Below are 21,782 nucleotides of genomic sequence, written 5' to 3' on the forward strand. Positions count from 1 at the left end.
GTTGGAGATTGTAACACTTATCTAGTGCTGGAAGCTGGCTCTGTAGACGGTTTACCACTAGGTGGTTATACCGTGCACAGAGTCCAGAGATTCTCCCAGAAGTGTACAGGGCTCAATGCAAACCCAAAGTGCTCTATTTGTGGTGGAGTGGGCGAGCAGCCTTACGCCTAACACAGAGGAGTGCAAGACATTTGTTGTACACACAAGGACCAATAAATGACACACAAATCGAAAAAGGAGATCCACACCAATTTTATAAAAATAAGCTTTGCTCAAGATATATTTTAAGACCAAGATCTTTGCAAAAAGGTAAGTGCGCTTTTAAATAGAAATTATTCTCAGTTTCAAAAGTGAACACTTAGTGCAATTTTTGGTCTTTGCAATGTTAACCTAAGGAGAAAAACACTAATGCGGTTTTATAGGTAAGGGAACAACTTACAAATCCAGTTGTCGGGTTACAGGGTCAGCAGAGGGCAAGGTTCAGGCAAGCACAAACACTGCCCAACCAGCGGCACAGGGACAGCCGGGTGCAGAGGTCAAAATTGAAGATCAGGCCCAATGTTACACAACGGAGACTGGGGATGCTTGAAGACACACTGCTTGCAGGTAAGTAAAGCGGCTGCAGAGCTCAAGCTTCGCAAGCACAGGGTGGGCCACAAGGCAGCACCAAACATACACCACAAGTGGCACAGGGGGGACCAGGTGCAGGGTGCGAACAAGACGTCAGGCGCCCAATGCAATTCAATGGAAACTTGGTTTAGCTAACTGGCTGCAGGCAACGAACTGGAGGCTGCACGAAGTAAACCAGTGCAGCAGAGGTAAATTAGGATTCTGTAAGTCACAGGGACACAGTCAGATGAGGTCCTCAAGGCCCAGGGCCTTCAGGTGCAGGGGTGTCCTTTGACGTCTGGTTCTCTTAGCGGAGCCGGTCGAGGGAAGCCTTTGGATTCACACTGCAGGTGTCGTTGTGGAGTCCAGGAAGTGTCAGCGTCTGCTGGACTTGGAGTCCGGATCGCTGGGAACCTTTTCTGGATCTGTAGGCCACTTGGACACAGGCCGAAGGCGTCGAGTGTAGAGTGGTCAGAGATCACGGATCCGGAGGGCACCAGGGTCCTTTGTTGTGCTTTCTTGTAGACAGAGCCGCTATCCTTGGGAGTTCTGGTCTTCTTCAAAGGCAGGCAGGCAGTCCTCTTAGGGGTTGTGGACGTCAGTGACTGCAGGACAGGAATTTGTTCTTCATAGGATCTTCGAGGGCTGCAGACAGGCCAGTAGGGCTATGGCCAAGTCAGTGGGCGTCGACAGTCTTCTCTGCATGGCGTCTTCTTTGCCCTTCTTCTTAGGTCAGCAGTAACTCGTTTTCAGGGTCTGGCAAAGCCACTTAAATACTAGATTATGGGGCGTTTTAAGGGAGTGACAGGTGACAGGTAGGGCCAATGGGCACCTTATCTGGGGTGTCTACACCCTCAATTATGTCACCCTCCTGTGGGAGGGAGCATAGTCTTAGTTTGGAGGAGTATTCCCCCCGCACCCCCATCTTCAAGACGATGGGATGGGGACTGAAAGATGTGCTTCACCTCGCCTCCTTCACCTTAGGGGTGAAGTTGGCAGAGGTAGGCACACCGCCTATTCTTCCTAGTTTTTCGCGCCAGTTTTCCCACCCAACTTGGGGGTGTAAACTGGGGGCTGACATCTGCTGCTAGCAGCAGAGGCTGGAGGGAGCCTAGTCCTAGTCTTCCCTCCTCACCTCCATCTTCAAGACGATGGGATGGAGACTGAAAGATGTGCTTCACCTCGCCTCCTTCACCTTAGGGGTGAAGTTGACAGAGGTGGGCACACCTCCTATGCTTCCTAGTTTTTGCACGCCAGTTTTCCCACTCAAATTGGGGGTGTAAACCGGGGGCTGACATCTGCTGCTAGCAGCAGAGGCTGGGGGTTGCATTACAAAGGCGGCAGGCCTTTGAAGCTTCCCTCTCGAGCACTGTGCCCATCCTGGGGAGGTGGTGTGGCATCTCCTTTCAAGGATGTGCTTTGTTTCTTGTCCCAGAGAGTCTGGTGGTGGCAGGCTGCCTAAAGCCAGACTGTGACCACACTGGGGTTGGTAGGTTTTCAGAGGCGCCCTCTGATTACATGTTTCAATAAATCCCCCACTGGCACCAGTGGGGGTTTATTGCGAGGAGTAGTTTGGTACCAAACACTCCCGGGCTCAGAGAAGCCATCATGGTGCTGAAGAACTCGAGTTTCAAGCCCATGTACTCTCTATGGCTTCCCTGGCACTTACAATATCTAAGAATAGACTTACATTTGTAGGGGCAGCACCTGGATATGGCCTGATGAATGGCCTGGTGTAGACAAAAACCGACATGGCACACAGTCTTTGTGCCATGCTAACTAGCACTGCCTCAGGTACAGGTAAGTCACCATTCTAGCAGGCCTTGCAGCCGTAAGGCAGGGTGCACTGTACCCCAGGTTTGGGTATATCTGTAAGAGCAGATAGGCCCCTACAATATTTAAGTCCATTCTTAGATATTGTAAGTGCCAGGGAAGCCATAGAGAGTACATGGGCTTGAAACTTGACAACTCACGTTCCCCAGCGCCATGATGGCTTCTCTGAACTCGGGAGTGTTTGGTACCAAACTACTCTTCTCAATAAACCCACACTGATGGCAGTGTGGGATTTATTGAACCATGAACTCGGAGGGCACCTCAGAAATTTCGCCTGAAAACCTACCAACCCTGGAGTGGTCACAGACTGGCTGTAGGCAGCCTGCCACCACCAGCCATGTTTTTGGACCCCTGGGTGGAGAGCCTCTGCTTTTGAAGATGAGGAGACGCCTCCAATCAGGGCTAGCACTATGCCCCCTCCCACAGGAGAGTGGCATAATTGACGGTGTTGTCATCCCAGGTGAGGTACCCATTGGCCCTGCTACTCCCCTAAAACGCCGCTAAATGTTGTATTTCGGTTGCTCCCCCAGACCTGGAAACGAGTTCCTGCAGACTAAAGAAGAAAAAGGAATTGAAGATGCCGTCCAGAAGAAGACTTAAAGATGCCTACTGACTTGTCCCAGCCCTACCGGACTGTCTACAGCCCTCGAAAATCCTGCAAAGAAACAACTCCTGTACAGCAGTCATTGTCCTCCACAAACCCTGGGAGGACAGCCTACACCTCTGAAGAAGATCATAACTCGAGGTCCAGGTGGCCCACCAAACCAGAAAAGGTTACCCAGCGATCCAGAGTCCAAGTCCAGCATTGGTTGACCCCTTCTGGACTCCACGACGACTCCTGCAGACAGAATCCAGAGGCTCCCCTCAATCGCGAATGGCTCTGATAAGAGGAAACAACGTCAAACTAAACCCCTGCACCTGACGCTCCTGGGCCTTGGTGAGCAGAACTAACAGTGCCCCAATGACCCTGTACATCTCAACTTACCTCTGCTGTCGCTGGTTTCCTCTGGGCAGCCTCCAGTTTGATGCGTGCAATCTGTCTGTCAAACCAAGATTTCCCATTGAAAAGCATTCGGCCCCCCGACGCTGTTGGTGCATGTTTGGTGCTACCTTGTGGCCCCCTGTGCTTGTTCTGACCCCTAAATCTTGACCCCAGCAACCGATCTACTTACCTGCAAGTAGTGCGGCTTAGAGTACCCCCCAGTCTCTATTGAAACGCATTGGGCCTATCTACGAATTTGCGTCTGCACCCAGCCGCCCCTGTGCCGCTGGAGGTGCAGACTTATCTGAACATTGCCTTCTGCTGATCTTAACCCCTGAAGACTGGAATTGTAAGTTGGGTATTTACCCGGGAATCCGCATTGTTGTTTTCCTACGTAGGATAACACTGAACTGTTTGAAATATGCACTGTCGACTTTTAAAGGAGTAAAGTATTTTGCCTGTAAACCCTATTTACCTTTTTGCGAAGTCCTTGGTCCTAAAATAAAACTCAAACAAAGCTTATTTTTTTAAAATAAAAATTGGTGTAGATCTCCTTTTTGAGACGTGTGTCAGTTATTGGTCAATGTGTTTGCAATAAATGTCTTACACTTCTCTGTGTTCGGCCTAAGGCTACTCTACCACACTACCACTAAAGAGCCCTTTGGGTTTACATTGAGCCCTGTACACTTCTGGGTGAATCTCTTAACTCTGTGCATGGTATAATATAACTACTTAGTAGTATACCATATTCAGAGCAAGCTTCCTTCTTCAGTCATGAATGTCAACTACACCTTTAACTGCTTACACTACACAAGGTTCTACGTGATCACACACAATGTACGGTCTTATTATTCCAAAACCACCAGAAGCTAAAATCTTTGTGTAATTGGGGTGAATCCATATGCTCAGCAGATACAGCCTGCTCTCTCAGAAAATCACGGTCGAGAATGTTAAGTAGATTGCTGAAGATAACTATGTGTGAGTAAACTAAAGGTTATTGCTCTAGCAGTTACACAGATCATTGACAATTAAAACAACAATTAAAAAATAAGTAAAACTAGGTTAAAGATATATTAATAAGCTGAAAGAACAAGTTACTTACCTTCGGTAACGATGTATCTGTAAGAAACATTAGTTAGTTAGATTCCTCACCTTAGAATATCCCCAGGCGTCAGACTGGATCCGGAAGATTTTTGTAGCAATACCCCTTGCGCGTCGCTAGGCGTCGTCTGCGGCTCCGCGTCCGTCGTTGGCGTCGTGCTCCGGAATGACGTCGGAGTACTTAGACGCCGCCCTCGCGCGCTGACGTCAGTTCTTGTACATAGCTTTCCGCGCCAGGAACGCAGAGCCATGCAAGAGACCGACACTGGTGCCAAAAAGTCTAGGGCCCTGAAAAGGATAGCCTTAACCCTAGATGTCAGTTCGCAGAACGGGGAGGATGGGTGGGTCGGTGAGGAATCTAACTAACTAATGTTTCTTACAGATACATCGTTACCGAAGGTAAGTAACTTGTTCATTTGAAAGAAACACGTTAGTTAAATTCCTCACCTTAGAATAGATACCCAAGCAATACCAACCCCGGTGGTGGGTCTGCGAACCAAGATCACACCAGAAAGTCCTGGAGGACAGAACGGCCAAAGAAGCCATCCCTCCGGACTTGGCTGTCTAGGCAATAATGCCTGGCAAATGTGTGTAGCGAAGCCCACGTTGCCGCCTGACATTTGTCCTGCAAAGGGACTCCCCATCCCAAAGCAGTAGTAGCCGCTGTGGCCCGAGTAGAATGGGCTCGCAGCCCAACAGGAGGGTCCTTTTTTGGCAAGGAATAACAGATTTTTATACACAAAACGACCCACCGGGAGATGGTCCGTTTGTGCACAGCTTTCCCCTTCTTAGCACCCACGTATCCAACGAAAAGTTGGTCGTCCACCCGGAACTGTTTTGTGCGGTCCAAATAAAAGGAGAGCGCACGCTTTGGGTCCAGACGGTGGAGCCTCTCTTCCTCTTTGGAAGGATGCGGAGGCGGAAAGAAGGTGGGCAAGGTGACAGACTGCCCAAGATGAAAGAGAGTCACCACTTTCGGTAGAAAGGAAGGACGAGGCCGAAGGACAACCTTGTCCGGATGAACAGATAGAAAACGAGGCTTGGACGATAGAGCCTGGAGCTCACTCACCCGTCTAGCCGAGGTGATGGCTACCAGGAAAGCAGTCTTAAGAGTCAGAAGACAAAGAGGACAATTGTGAAGAGGCTCAAAAAGAGCGCACATCAGGAATGTCAGGACAAGATTCAAGTCCCACTGAGGCATTACGAAAGGGACAGAAGGGAACATGTGAGTAATGCCTTTAAGAAAGCGTGAAACTACAGGGGACTTGAAAAGAGACGGCTGATCAGGAAGCCGTAAGAAGGCAGAGATGGCAGCAAGATAACTTTTCAAGGTGCCCAAGGCAGAGCCCTGCTGGGCCAAAGAAAGAAGAAAGAGGAGAACCTCAGAAAGAGGGGCGGAAAGGGGATCCACAGCCTTTGCTGTGCACCATGCCACAAATTTGTTCCACCGGCAGGCGTATACCGTCTTTGTGGAGGGACGCCTGGCTGCCAGAATGATATCACAGACTTCAGAAGGCAAGTCAAATGGCATCAACTGCCGCCGCTCAATCTCCACGCATGGAGGTGGAGGCTGGACTGGTTCGGGTGGAGGACCGTACCCTGCTGCTGCGACAGAAGATCCTCCCGACGGGGCAGACGTATCGGAGGATCGGTCAACATACTGAGTAGCTCGGGATACCAGTACCTTCGTGCCCAATCCGGAGCCACCAAGATGACTTGGGCCCGGTCGTGCCTGATCTTCTTCAGTACTCTGGGCAGAAGTGGTATAGGCGGAATGGCGTACAACAGACCGCAACTCCACTCGCGACGAAAAGCATCGCCGAGCGAGTGCCGCCTTGGAAATTCCAACGCGCAGAACTGCTGACATTGCACGTTCTCGTCGGTGGCGAATAGATCTAACCAAGGCTCTCCTCACTGCTGAAAGAGACCTTGCGCCACCTCGGAGTTCAAACGCCATTCGTGATCCATCATGCACCAGCGGCTGAGTTCGTCTGCTCTGGCGTTCAGAGAGCCCGCCAGATGTTGAACCACCAGGGTGATGCCCTGGTGTTTCAGCCATGTCCAGAGGCGCAGAGCCTCCTGATAAAGGGTCCACGACTCCACCCCGCCCTGTTTGTTGCAATACCACATGGCGGTGGTGTTGTCCGTGAACACCTGCACGACACTTCCACGGACAGAGGGAAGGAAGGCTTTCAGTGCAAGTCGGATCGCTCTCAGCTCCAACAAGTTGATGTGGAGGCGAGACTCCGCCGGAGACCAGAGGCCTCTGATCTCCGCCTCTCCCATATGGCCACCCCATCCCAGGAGGGACGCATCCGTCACTACGACATGCTCCGGTAGGGGTAGGGAGAGGCTCTTGCCCTTGACCCAATCGCGGTCCGTGAGCCACCACTGCAACTGCTGTGCAGTGCCCTCCGAGATCAAGACATGGTCGGACAGGTTGCCGTGATGCTGGGCCCACTGAAACTTCAGGTCCCACTGCAGAGCCCGCATACGCCGCCTGGCGTGATGCACTAGTAGGATGCAGGAAGCCATCAGCCCCAGAAACCGCAACACTAGCCTGACCGAAACCCAGGATAGAGGCCGAAAGATGGGAATCAGGGCCTGTATATCCCGGACCCGCTGTTCCGGTGGATGAACCCGGAACTGCGCCGAATCGAGAACTGCTCCGATGAAGAGGAGCTTCTGAGAGGGGCTCAGGTGTGACTTTGGCACGTTGATGAAAAACCCCAGCAAATGCAGGAGATCCGCCGTAGTCTGGAGGTGGGAGACGACTGCCTGGGGCGAGCCCGCCTTCAACAACCAGTTGTCGAGCTAGGGGAAGACTGGAACCCCTGATCTGCGCAGATGAGCTGCGACCACCGCCATCACTTTCGTGAACACCCGAGGGGCACTAGTAAGGCCGAAGGGGAGCATGGTGAACTGAAAGTGCTCCTGACCCACCGTGAACCGCAGGTAACGCCGGTGGGCCAGCAGGACGGGGACGTGGAAATAAGCGTCCAAGGTCGCCCAGTCGAGTCCGCGGGCCCGAAGGCGCGCCAGCGGACGTCGACGGCGGGGCCAGGCTCCTCATGGCCGAGAGGAAGGCGCTGACCTCCGCCGGCGTCGCGTCAGTCCCAGGGACCGGCGGGTATGGGGACGTGCGCGGCGCCTGCGGCTCCGGTGGAGCCGCGGGGGTGGAACCACCCTGACCCTCGGCCGAGTAGCGCGACCGGCGAGGGGAGTCTAAAGAGCGGTGTCGCCTCTTGGACTTCTTGGAGCACTTCAAATTACCCGAAGATCTCGAGCCAGACGAGCGACGTTGTCGAGTGCGGCTCCGCGACCGATCCTTGGACCTCCTCCTGGACCGGGATCGAGAGGGGCGCGGAGCCGAGTAGCGAAGCTCGAGAAGCTTGCGGGACCGCTCCCGCCTAGCTTTCGAGGTCAGGGCCTTACAATCAGAGCACGATTCCGCGTCGTGGTCGAGGCCCAAGCAGTACAGGCACCGGCGGTGATGATCGGTCACCGACATCAGTCGGTGACAGTCATCGCAGGCCTTGAAACCAGGCATCCTACCGGCACCAGAGTCGAGATAGTGACGAAAAAGAGTCAAAAAGTTAGTCAAAAAATGACTAAAGGGGTAGCTCTCCCGGATCGGCGCTTACTGGCGCGGAAAAAAAGAAGAACTGACGTCAACACGCGAGGGCGGCGTCTAAGTACTCCGACGACGTCATTCCGGCGCACGACGCCAACGACGGACGCGGAGCCGCAGACGACGCCTAGCGACGCGCAAGGGGTATTGTTACAAAAATCTTCCGGATCCAGTCTGACGTCTGGGGATATTCTAAGGTGAGGAATCTAACTAACGTGTTTCTTTCAGATTGTGTCAAGCAGGGAGTAGTAGCACATTAATACACTGCTCAATGAATGCATTAGGGATTACTAGTTTTGGCACAGACACAGATAGAGGTAAGATGTGCTTCAGGTAGTTTAAAGTTAGAAGTTCAGACTAGATCTGAGCGTTTTAAATATCAGGCACAGGAAATACAGAGTTGTGTGTGAATGTGCCAAGTAAGGATTTGGAAACAAGTCAGCCAGTGTCAGGCCGAAATTACAACAGAGTTTCTGATAATGGGACTGTGCACCAACTGACTTCTGGGGAGCTTAATTTTGTAGGGATATTTGGAGTAGGTGCAAGCATCTCACCTTCCCAAAGCTGCCAACCATTTCCTGCACCAAAGACCTCATGGGAGCAATGTAGATTATTTTGAAGTCATCCACGTTGATGGTTCCGTCCACGTTTATATGCTTTCCAATCTCACGCAGCATACACATCAAAGCCACATTGGTCTTTCCAGCACCCTGCAACAGAAACGAATGCCTAATTGGACTTAGTAGGCGCTAGACAATGTAAAGCAATTTTCATAATTATCAACTACAGTAATCAAGAGGTATTCTGCAACAATGTAGACTGAGGAGCTAGTACTCATCGTCTATCGAAACTCCGGTCATTACTTGGGATGTAAGGAGATTTACAAAGTATGGCAAGTTACTCCCTGTACCGATGTCTTGAAACTGGTGTATTACAGCAAAAAGAGTCCTGAGGTGTATGGGACACCAGAGAAAAGGGAATATGTTGCTCAACATACAGCACAGGAGGTACACCTAGTGCTTTAGGGGGTCTTCTGTTTGACTTTGAGTATAGTCCAAGGTGCTGCGAAGTAATAGACTGTACCATGGTTGATGATGGTGAACTAGCTGAAGGTGGCATGGTGGCTTGAACAAGTGAGGGTCTTTAAAATGAAACGATAAGTTGAAGGATGCTGAGCATGTAAATGGAGTTACGTTTGAAACTGGTGCTGGGGCGTTAGAGGGGTGCAGATACTACAACTGAACCGTTTGCCAATGAATTAACGTGGTGCTATTTTGTGGGGGAGGGAATGTCACATGACTGACAGTTGTGCTTAGGCTGGAGGAAATGCTAGTGCTTCAAAGAAAGAAAGGGTCAATAATTTAGAATTATGCAGCAGCCTCATTGGTTGAGCAGAGTGTCTTACCGTTGGGGCACAAAGCAGCAGATTCTCATCGGTGTCCATGGCTGCCCTAAAAAGTTTACTCTGGATCCGGTTGAGAGTTCTGAAGCCCTCAAAGCCGGCCTGGGCATACTTTGGAAGTTTCTCAACTGGCACCATTTGCTGTGGAGAGAAAAAAGGAAAAGGAGAAGGTAAAAATGTCTGCAGCAGACTCACTTGACCTTGGAAGAAACAGATACTAAGTAAATGTGCCTAAGGTGAGAACAGGCTTGTAGGTGTTCATCAAATCCACAAGAATTAAAGGAAGCGCTTCCAACTCCAACAAGGACTAGATAACTTCTCCCACAATCAATTAAACCTTTCACAGGCAGGAAAATGTTCACATCAGTCGACAGTTGTAACATAGTGGAATTAGAGCTCCACACAAGGGGCAATCGTACCAAAAGACATTGCTTCGTGTTAATATGCTCCTTTTGCTCAGTGTTATGTTGTGCACAAAGTCTTGAAATGACATACCTCATCAGCAGCAAAGGGTTTTGGTTTGAGGGCAGGAACATGTACTTCCTCATAGCCTTTGCGCTGTCGGCGAAAGGAGCCATCTGGCAGTTGGCATCTCTTGTTGGCCATGAAGTGACTGCCCTGAGCAAACACCAGATCTTCTAGGTCAAGAACCTGACGGGGTGCTAGTACCTGGATAGAAGGGATTCAAGGGGGAAATAATAAAGATGAAAACCTGAAAACAGGAAAAAGGGAGCAAATCAACCATGATTACTAGAAAATAGTGGGACAGATGAACAAGTTACTTACCTTCGGTAACGATGTATCTGTAAGAAACATTAGTTAGTTAGATTCCTCACCTTAGAATATCCCCAGGCGTCAGACTGGATCTGGAAGATTTTTCGTCAGCAATACCCCTTGCGCGTCGCTAGGCGTCGTCTGCGGCTCCGCGTCCGTCGTCGGCGTCGTGCGCCGGAATGACGTCGGAGTACTTAGACGCCGCCCTCGCGCGCTGACGTCAGTTCTTGTACATAGCTTTCCGCGCCAGGAACGCAGAGCCATGCAAAGACCGACACTGGTGCCAAAAATAAAATCTAGGGGCCTGAAAAGGAAAACCTTAACCCTAGATGTCAGTTCGCAGAACGGGGAGGATGGGTGGGTCGGTGAGGAATCTAACTAACTAATGTTTCTTACAGATATATCGTTACCGAAGGTAAGTAACTTGTTCATCTGAAAGGAACACGTTAGTTAGATTCCTCACCTTAGAATAGATACCCAAGCAATACCATCCCCGGTGGTGGGTCTGCGAACCAAGATCACACCAGAAAGTCCTGGAGGACAGAACGGCCAAGGAAGCCATCCCTCCGGACTTGGCTGTCAAGGCAATAATGCCTGGCAAACGTGTGTAGCGAAGCCCACGTTGCCGCCTGACAGATGTCCAGCAAAGGGACACCTCGTCCCAAAGCAGTAGTAGCCGCCGTGGCCCGAGTAGAATGGGCGCGCAGCCCAACAGGAGGGTCCTTTTTTGCCAAGGAATAACAAATTTTGATGCACAAAACGACCCACCGAGAGATGGTCCGTTTGTGCACAGCTTTCCCCTTCTTAGCACCCACGTATCTAACGAAAAGTTGGTCGTCCACCCGGAACTGCTTTGTGCGGTCCAAATAAAAGGAGAGCGCACGTTTTGGGTCCAGACGGTGGAGCCTCTCTTCCTCTTTGGAAGGATGCGGAGGCGGAAAGAAGGTGGGCAAGGTGACAGACTGCCCAAGATGAAATGGAGTCCCCACTTTCGGAAGAAAGGAGGGACGAGGCCGAAGGACAACCTTGTCCGGATGAACAGAGAGAAAAGGAGGCTTTGAAGATAAAGCCTGGAGCTCACTCACCCGTCTAGCCGAGGTGATGGCTACCAGAAAAGCAGTCTTAAGCGTCAGCAGACGAAGAGGACAATTATGAAGAGGCTCAAAGGGAGCGCACATTAGAAATGTGAGAACAAGATTCAAGTCCCACTGAGGCATTACGAAAGGGACAGGAGGGAACATGTGAGTAATGCCTTTAAGAAAGCGTGAAACTACAGGGGACTTGAAAAGAGAAGGCTGATCAGGAAGCCGCAAGAAGGCAGAGATGGCAGCAAGATAACCTTTCAGGGTGCCCAGGGCAGAGCCCTGCCGGGCCAAAGTAAGAAGAAACAGTAGAACCTCAGAAAGAGGGGCGGAAAGGGGATCCACAGCCTTTGCTGTGCACCATGCCACAAATTTGTTCCACCGGCAGGCGTATACCGTCTTTGTGGAGGGACGCCTGGCTGCCAGAATGATATCACAGACTTCAGGAGGCAAGTCAAATGGCATCAACTGCCGCCGCTCAATCTCCACGCATGGAGGTGGAGGCTGGACAGGTTCGGGTGGAGGACCGTCCCCTGCTGCTGCGACAGAAGATCCTCCCGAAGGGGCAGCCGTATCGGAGGATCGGTCAACATACTGAGTAGCTCGGGATACCAGTACCTTCGTGCCCAATCCGGAGCCACCAAGATGACTTGGGCCCGGTTGCGCCTGATCTTCTTCAGCACTCTGGGCAGAAGTGGTATAGGCGGAAAGGCGTACAACAGACCGCAACTCCACTCGTGACGAAAAGCGTCGCCGAGCGAGTGCCGCCTTGGAAATTCCAACGCGCAGAACTGCTGACATTGCGCGTTCTCTTCGGTGGCGAATAGATCTAACCAAGGCTCTCCCCACTGCTGAAAGAGACCTTGCGCCACTTCGGAGTTCAGACGCCATTCGTGATCCATCATGCACCGGCGGCTGAGTTCGTCTGCTCTGGCGTTCAGAGAGCCCGCCAGATGTTGAACCACTAGGGTGACACCCTGGTGTTCCAGCCACGTCCAGAGGCGCAGAGCCTCCTGACAAAGGGTCCACGACCCCACCCCGCCCTGTTTGTTGCAATACCACATGGCGGTGGTGTTGTCCGTGAACACCTGCACGACACTTCCCCTGACAGAGGGAAGGAAGGCTTTCAGTGCAAGTCTGATCGCTCTCAACTCCAACAGGTTGATGTGGAGACGAGACTCCGCCGGAGACCAGAGGCCTCTGATCTCCGCCTCTCCCATATGGCCACCCCATCCCAGGAGGGACGCATCCGTCACTACGACATGCTCCGGTTGGGGAAGGGAGAGGCTTCTGCCCATGACCCAATCGCGGTCCGTGAGCCACCACTGCAACTGCTGTGCAGTGCCCTCCGAGATCAAGACATGGTCGGACAGGTTGCCGTGATGCTGGGCCCACTGAAACTTCAGGTCCCACTGCAGAGCCCGCATGCGCCGCATGGCGTGATGCACTAGTAGGATGCAGGAGGCCATCAGCCCCAGAAGCCGCAACACTAGCCTGACCGAAACCCAGGATAGAGGCCGAAAGATGGGAATCAGGGCCTGAATATCCCAGACCCGCTGTTCCGGCGGATAGACCCGGAACTGCGCCGAATCGAGAACCGCTCCGATGAAGAGGAGCTTCTGAGAGGGACTCAGGTGTGACTTCGGCACGTTGATGGAAAATCCCAGCAAATGCAGGAGATCCGCCGTAGTCTGGAGGTGGGAGACGACTGTCTGGGGCGAGCCCGCCTTCAACAACCAGTCGTCGAGATAGGGGCAGACTGGAACCCCTGATCTGCGCAGATGAGCTGCGACCACCGTCATCACTTTCGTGAACACCCGAGGGGCACTTGTGAGGCCGAAGGGGAGCACGGTAAACTGAAAGTGCTCTGGGCCCACCGTGAACCGCAGGTAACGCCGGTGGGCCGGCAGGACGGGGATGTGGAAATATGCGTCCTGCAAGTCCAACGCTACCATCCAGTCTCCAGGGTCTAGGGCAGCTAGAACCTGAGCCAAAGTCAACATCTTGAACCTTTCCTTCCGGAGGAAGGCATTGACGTTCCGGAGGTCCAAGATAGGGCGTAGGCCCCCCTTGCCCTTCTTGGAAACCAGAAAGTAGTGGGAATAACAACCACGACCTACTTCTGGGCTCGGAACGCGCTCGACGGCCCCCTTGGCCAAGAGGGCCGAAACTTCCTCGTGGAGAAGATTCAAATGATCCCCCGAGATACGGTGGTGCTGCGGTGGCATGGCTGGAGGGGTCGTCTCGAAGGGGAGGGAGTAGCCCCTTCGGACGATTTGCAGCACCCACCTGTCCGATGTGATGGACCGCCAGTGGAGCAGGTGATGGCGCACTCTGCCGCCCACTGGCGTGGAATGGGCCTGAAAGCTCGGACTAGGAAGGCTTTGAGGCGGATGCTGCCGGGGTGGATGTGGGCTGACCTAGTCGTCCTCCAGAACCGCCTCGGCAGAAACCACGTCCGTGCGCAGGTTGGTTCTGCGGCTGGTGGCTAGGCGTACGTGAGGAGGCACCCCTTCCTTGGCCACGAAAGGGGCGAAAAGCGGAAGTTTGCGACCGCGGGGCCGAGAGGCCCAAGGACTTGGCTGTAGCCCGGGAGTCCTTAAAGCGATTCAGCGCACTGTCCGCTTTCTCACCAAAAAGGCGAGTGCCATCAAAGGGCATGTCCATGAGAGTGCTCTGGACATCACCCGAAAAGGACGTGGACCGCAGCCAGGCGTGACGTCTAAGCGCCACCGTGGTAGAAATCGCCCTACCCAGCGAGTCCGTAGTGTCAAGCCCACAGCGGATAGCATGCCGCGCTGCATCCCTCCCATTGGCCAGAGCCTGGGTAAGTCGTGTCTGGACCTCCTCCGGACACAGAGGCAGCACGTCCTCCACCGTATCCCACAGAGAGTGGGAATAACGGTCCAAGAGACAGGCGGTGTTCAAAGACCGCAGGCCCAAACTAAGGGAGGAGAACAGCTTTTTACCAAACTGTTCCAGTCTCTTGGAATCCCGGTCCGGTGGGGCGGTCGGGAAGGAGGATCGGGAGGTAGAGGCCTGGATAACCAGGCTCTCGGGGGTAGGGTGTTGGGACAGAAAACTGGGGTCGCCCGGAGCAGGGCGGTGGCGCCTGGCGACGTTCCTGTCCACATGAGGAACTGTGGAGGGCTTGGACCAGGTGCCCTGCAGAACGTCAATGAGGGCCTCATTGAATTGCAGCAGAGGCTCAGTGGAGCTTGCTGCAGACTGAAGCACCTCAGTGAGGACGTTAGTCCTCACAGCCACGGCAGGTAGCTCGAGCCCAAGGGCTGCGGCCGCCTTGCGCAGCACCACAGAGAAAGCAGCACCCTCCTCTGAAGCCACAGTCGGAGGAGAGATGAATCCAGTGTCTGGAGAGGTATCCAGACCACTGGCCTCACCCAGTTCATCTGCCCAGTCCTGTGACAGTTGAGCCTGAATGGCCATAGGATCCTCGGATCCCTCCCATTCGCCCCCATCATCCGATTCCTGGTATACAGGAGGAAGGGTCGGAGCCGGGCGATAGACAAAATGTGTCTCTAGCGGCGCCGAACGCGGCGTCCATCGACGCCGTAACGGCGCCGGGCCCGGAGCGGGGCTGAACTGGGGATCGACGCCGAGCGGAGCCGGCGTCGGAGGTGGTACAGGTGTCGACGCCGGCGGAGGAGGCGTGACGAGGTCGACCGGCGTCGGCGGGGACTCGGGAACGGGTCCCTCGGGCGCTTGCGGCGTCGAGGCCGGAGCCGTCGACGGCGCCCGGGCCGGAGCCGCCGGCAGGCAAGGTTGCCCAGTCGGGTCCGCGGGGCCCGAAGGCGCGCCAGCGGGCGTCGACGGCGGAGCCAGGTTCCTCATGGCCGAGAGGAAGGCACTGACTTCCGCCGGCATCGCGTCAGTCCCAGGGACCGGTGGGTATGGGGACTTGCGCGGCGCCTGCAGCTCCGCCGGAGCCGCGGGGGTGAAACCACCCTGACCCTCGGCCGAGTCGCGCGACCGGCGAGGGGAGTCCGAAGAGCGGTGTCGCCTCTTGGACTTCTTGGAGTGCTTCGACTTACCCGAAGACTTGGATCCCGACGACCGATGATGACGTCGGCTGCGGCTCCGCGACCGATCCTTGGACCTCCTCCTGGACCGGGATCGAGAGGGGAGCGGAGCCGAGTAGCGAATCTCGAGAAGCTTACGGGACCGCTCCAGTCTAGCCTTCGAGGTCAGGGCCTTGCAGTCCGAACACGACTCCGAGTCGTGGTCGAGGCCCAAGCAGTAAAGGCACCGGCGGTGATGGTCCGTAACCGACATCAAGCGGCTACAGTCAGCACAGGCTTTAAAACTAGGCATCCTACCGGCACCGGAGTCGAGACAAGATCAAAAAGGATCGAAAAAGTTAGTAAAAAAGTGACTAAAGGGGTAGCTCTCCCGGTTCTGCGCTTACTGGCGCGGAAAAAAGAAGAACTGACGTCAGCGCGCGAGGGCGGCATCTAAGTACTCGGACAACGTCATTCCGGCGCACGACGCCGACGACGGACGCGGAGCCGCAGACGACGCCTAGCGACGCGCAAGGGGTATTGCTGACGAAAAATCTTCCGGATCCAGTCTGACGCCTGGGGATATTCTAAGGTGAGGAATCTAACTAACGTGTTTCTTTCAGATTAACCAGAACATCTTACACACAATAAAATTTAAAATACAAGAAAACGGACAAGTTAATTTTAAAACAATAACTTGGACATAAGAACCCAAAAAGAAACATTTAGCTTAGACCACAAAAATGTAGTAAGCCAGGGGAAATACTAAAGGTGATGATCTGAGAATAGGCAATAAAGGGATTATATTACCTCAAAAATTGTAAAAATTATTAAGAGTGATAAGGGGGAGGCAAAAGTAATTTAGAGGTGACTCTTGCATGATGGACAGGAGGACAGTTCTCCCTGTCAAACTTCCAGAAAAGCAGTCATAAGAATACCTTATGTAGCAAGGTTTACATGTAAGTGTTCACTGGTGCATATAGCAGCATCTTGGTGGTCTTAACAGATGTTTATTTTTACCCAAATTAATGGTTCTGTCATTTTATCAGCTGTGTGGGCCTGCCAGGAATTAAATTATGACAATCAGAGTGAGAATGTGAATTATTAGTTGGGGTGGTGGGGAGATCTCACCAAGTAAGAATGTCACTATTCTGTATTAGGTCCAGTTAGGTTACTTTAATTTAAACCTTGGCTCATTCCTGGGTAGCTGTGGCACAGAGCAGCCAGGCTTAACTCAATTGAAATAAGTGAAAGACAATTAAAAGTACCAAAACAGTTAATAAGTCAACAACACAACATATAAAAATCCCACTCAAATTTCTAAATAGCATAAATTTACTGAGCAAACAGGAAAAATTGGAGCTGGGGAACCAGAGCTTTGATTTTAGAGTTTTATAGCGCCAAAAAGTGCAACGCATCAACTGCTCCACATTGGGACTTACAATGTTTTCTGGGAGTAGAGCTGCTTTCAACAGGCCAAGCAAGCAAGTTGAGTACGACAAACGATGCAAAGGCAGCGGGTGTGGTTCACCAGCAGGACGGTGGTAGCATCTGGTTGTTTTAGGAAAAAGTTTAGAAAACTTTTCTAAGACCCATGTTCACAATCTTGAGGAAGAGAAAGTACACTAGCACCAGTCCAGAGTACAGGAGCTTTTAGGCACCATTTGGTGAGTTTGGACTCAATCTCCCAAAGGCCACCAGCAGGGTTGAGGGCAAATCCAGTCAGACAATGTCAGATGGACTCTTCTTTGTAGCAAACTTCTAGCAGCCTTTGTGTTCCTGGAGCTTAACAGGATGCTAGTTAACTAGCCCTTGGAGTTCACTCATCTGTCCTGGGTTCAGGTACAAGCAGGTCCAGCCCTTGGGGTTTCTCTCCAAAGGTAAAACAGCAGGCTCAGTCCTTTTTAGGTCTCGCCTGGCGTTAGCAGCGCGCATGCGCTGCACTCGCCACGCGAGTGCCTTTTGGAATCAATACATTTTCGGAAGGGACTTTAAGCCCCGCCCTTGTTTCAATTGGTACGCGTCATCGTTTATGTTAAACGCTGGCACGTGATTGAAAACCGGGCTTTTGGGTTACCGCCTTGTCCACTTTTAGGAAGGCCCATCTGGACAGGCAGACGCCATCTTTGTTCCCGTGAGGTAGGGGGGTGTGCTTCTACCTTGTTTACTAGCTTCTGATTGGGAAGATAATTAACTGTGAGATGTGTTCACTGCGGGTGCTTATATGCACGATCTAAAGCGTTCCGCCCTCTCTCTACTGTATCTGGCCCTCGCTTTCCCCCTGCCTCTCTCTGCCACAAACTCTGTGCCACAAATTTTGTTTGTTGTGTGTTGATCGGCTCTATGTCCTCTATGGCTTCCCGTCCAGCTGCCCCTCGTCCGCCTGTACTAGCGTCACATTTAACGCTAATATTCCTCGAGGCCACGGTTCGTCCCCGCTCTACCCGTGCTGCCCCTGTCTACAGCTAGCACTGCTCGGTGATTTCAACACATGTGTGGTTAAACCAGAGGCCCTAGAGCGCTCTGAGATTATGTCCAAGTGCTGCGATTTCTCCTCCTCTTTCCACCGTACTTCCCCCATTGCAGACTCTTTTACTGGCAGTGGTTTCGTGGGCACCAGGGCTACGCACTTTCCTCACTTGATCTGCTGTGCTGGGATTTCTCCTCCTTTGTTTGGGGAGGCACCTCCCTCTCCCCACCTCTGACTCAAGTTGTATTTCACCTGTTGTGCATGTACCGCACCCCCCCCTTCACTGAGCCTCAGGGCTGCGCACTCTGACGCACTGGAAGCTTTGAGTGGGATATTTATAAACTTTAGAGCCTCGGGCCCGAGACCCCGTCTTCTGACTCCATGGATAATGGCAACTTTCAGATGCTGGACGGCACTTACCCCTACACCACCAGCCCTTACGAGCCCCTGAAGGAAGAGATGGAGGTGGGGAGCCTCAAGGTGAGCCCGTGTCGCGTTTTTCAAGTCCCATCGAGATGTGTCTCGTCCATGCCTCTGAAAGGGTTGCTGGAAATTGAAATCCCCGTCCGGGAGATGGACTTAATATATTTAACACCCAGTGCCTCCATCCTGCACCCCTTATCTGTCTAATTCCAGTGTCCATTTGTGTTTAAAGTGAACGCGATCTGTCTTGATTCTCCCCCCCACCAAGTCTGCCGGTGCACCCTGCTTTCTGTTCGTCATGCAAATTTGAATGTGTTTCAGTACATGATTAGCTGTCCGCCCTTATCGGAAATGCAATGTAATTAACACCAATGATACTGCATTTATAAGTAGCATTCATTTGTCCTGCCTACTTTTAAATTTGTGTTGGTAAGCTCTGTTAATGAAGTCTTTATGCGGCCCTCAGTCAATCCAAACTGTAGTACCAAATCCATGTTTTTGTAATGAGCTTGTTTTCAAAATCTGGTCACCCCAGCGTTGGGACCAGGATGCCAGGAGCCAGGCTCGGATGAACCTGAGTGGAAGTTGTCTCGATGTACTGATCTGCGCGGCTGCCAATATGGCATTGGAGTTCAGCGGCCAGATCCAAGCCTTGGAGATCTGCTCCACTAGTGGGCCGAGGGTCTGCACGAGACATCCCAGGACTGAATGCGAGGGACCTGCCTTGGCCCACCCCACAACAAGCCTGTCTCTGTAGGTACCCATATAAGATACCTGTCAAATGCTGTTAACTTCTGTTCATCCACCTGACTAACAAAATGTCTCCATAGGCTTTAATGTAGTCACCCACTTTTCAAACCTGTATCGCCGTCTTTAAGGATTTATTTAACCTGTGTTTTTGAGGCAAGTTTGACGGCATAACATGACCGGTTTTCAGCCCGAAGGCGTCAAGATTGTTTTCCCTTTCTTTCAAGGTCATAAGTGGAGGCGTTCCAGGTCGGCGACCATTTGTCTAAAATGGAAGTAAAATCTGGAGGAGAAATTTTTAAAAATAATAATCTGACAAAACGACAGTGAAAAATAACAACGTTCCACTGATCGATGGCAAATAAATAAAAAAAATCTGTTCAACTGTACTGACTGAATGTAGTTTCAACATAAGTAGCACCCCAAAACACCTCTCTTCAGCTGCACCTATGGAGTCCTGATGTCTAGGTCAGTTCGAATAGATCCTTTAGGGTTCTGTGCACTTTCTAAATGCAGTCAGTGTGGTCTGACCTTCTACATCCATCTTTCTACCGCCTTCGTGCATTTAAGTGGGAGGGTCAGGAGGGTGAAAAAGTGATATATCATTCACCCTCCCGACTTTTCCAAAGTTGCACAAACTCACCCATCAACAACGACGTCACTCAGTGTGTGTGTGTGCACGGGCGCGAGGTAGTGTGAGAGACACTGAGAAAATTACATATCACACGTACTGCTCTTCTACTACTCTATCCTTCCTTATACCTCATACTGCTCTCCACACTTTCCTACATTCAAAACAACACTAAACTCCTCCACACTTCATTCCTTCTCCCTATTTACTCTCCTCCCGCACCTTTCTTCTGCCACATAGTATTCTAATCCTCACTATACTTCATTAACCCTCATGCTATTCTTCTAATCATTCTCCTTCCCAAATCTTAAACACTGCTCCTCGCCTACTAAAATATGCTTCAAACTACTACACAGCTAACAAATACAATAAACATATCACAACATATCACAAACATACACCAATTAACCCCTTCAGTGCCCGCCCCTTTCCCCGCCCTGTGCCGGCCGTTGAATTAGCGGGCGGGGTCTATGACGAGCTGGACTCGTCATGGGCACAGCGCCACCACGGCCCATGACGAGTCCAGCTCGTCATGGGCACTGAAGGGGTTAATACAAATATATAAAACAATACCATTAGCAAAGCAAATTGCTTTAACTTAAACAAAGGCGAGACCTATTGCATTTCCAATGCTTGTTCTGAGTTCCAGTCCTTTGACTCGGAAGATGCAGTCCTTTTGTTTTTCACAGGTCCGGCAGTGTTCAGAAGAAGGTAGCCAGAAGTGCCACATTTATGTCTGGCACTTGCCTGTGGGTGGTGGAGACTCCCTAATTAATATGAGTAAAATTCCCACTGGTAACCCTGCCCACTCTTATATCACTTCCTGGGGGTTTGGCACTAAACAATCCCTCGCTGCATCTCTCTGCCCAAATTCAAGATGTCAGAATATTTCTTCCCTTGGTCAGGCCTCTGGGAACACCCTGGAGTGGTGGGTCTATAGAAATGAGGAACTCCCCTAAAAATAAACAGTTCATGGGAGTCACTCTGGTTGGACAATGGCAGGGGCTGGCCAAGGTGCGAGTTACAGCAGCCTGTGACAGGGACGCATTGTTAAAGCATGCCCAGTTTGTGGCCACAGCCCCCCCCACCCACCCACCGGCCAGGAGGGGGTCACTCCTCCTCCCAGCCAATACCCTATTGTTCCCTTTGCTGAGGTCAACCCACACCTCCCAGCAGGGTGCCAGATGACAGTTTTTTATTTATTTATTTTTATTCATTAAGGAGTTTTATATAGCGCTGGCCTGACCCGAGGGCATCGGAGCGCTTCACAAGAGTTTCTGAGCAAGATCCATACAATAAGCAGTATTCTACATATAAGTTCGGCAGTCCAAGTGTGCTGAGCAGCACTGAGGTATTCCATGAGTCCTAAGATAACCTCAGAGTTCACGTTGTCTTGGGGTTGAACCAATTAAGGGGGGAGGGGGGAGGGGGGGAGAGGAGCAGTTGGGGGTCGAATAGCAGAGTGAAGGAAAGTCTTAGAGCTACAATGTCAGGAAGAGACGACGAGCAGGGAGTAGCGTATTGGTGGCGGCTATCCATTCGGGAGGGAGCGGTTGAGGAAAGGGATTTTAAGGTGTTTTTTGAATTTTGTGAAGGACGGGATAGTCCTGATTTCGACTGGAATGGCGTTCCAGATTTTGGGTGCATTTTCGGTGAAGGACCGCGCAGCAGTTTTTTGTTTGCGTGTTTTCATGGGGATGAGTAGTAGGGTACTGGAGCTCCTGAGGTTCCTTGTCTGACCAGCCCTCTTGAGTTTGGCAGCCAAATACTCAGGTTTTCCTGTGTGCCGGGCTTAATGTGTGAGGTAGGCAGTTCTGTATCTGGCACGCAGTTCGATTGGGAGCCATTTTAGTTCTCGGAGTGCTGATGAGATGTGATCGTATTTCATGATTCCAGTGACCATTCTAGCTGCTGAGTTGAGAGTAGTTTTGAGGGGGGCTAGGTGCGATTTTGTTGTACCAGTGAGGGTGGCATTCCCATAGTCGAGTCTGGATAGCACCAGTGATTGGGTGGCTTGTTTGAGGTCGGTGATTGGGATGAATGGTTTTATTTTGTTAAGTAACTTCAGGTTGACGAAG

At 51.8% G+C, this 21,782-nt stretch overlaps 1 protein-coding gene across 1 annotated transcript in view; it reads right to left on the bottom strand.

The window, feature by feature from the left end:
• The window catches only part of SNRNP200 (small nuclear ribonucleoprotein U5 subunit 200), a 468,968-nt gene that overhangs the window by 316,805 nt on the left and 130,381 nt on the right, over nucleotides 1–21,782 (bottom strand). The window contains exons 11-13 of the mRNA XM_085634342.1: nucleotides 10,054–10,227; nucleotides 9,562–9,699; nucleotides 8,711–8,866 (exon numbers count right to left, since the gene is read on the bottom strand). Coding sequence (XP_085490468.1) covers nucleotides 8,711–8,866; nucleotides 9,562–9,699; nucleotides 10,054–10,227 — 468 coding nt within the window. The remainder of the gene's footprint in view (nucleotides 1–8,710; nucleotides 8,867–9,561; nucleotides 9,700–10,053; nucleotides 10,228–21,782) is intronic.

Source organism: Triturus cristatus, chromosome 11 (genome assembly GCF_964204655.1).
Source record: "Triturus cristatus chromosome 11, aTriCri1.1, whole genome shotgun sequence".
Taxonomy (NCBI): Eukaryota; Metazoa; Chordata; class Amphibia; order Caudata; family Salamandridae; genus Triturus; species Triturus cristatus.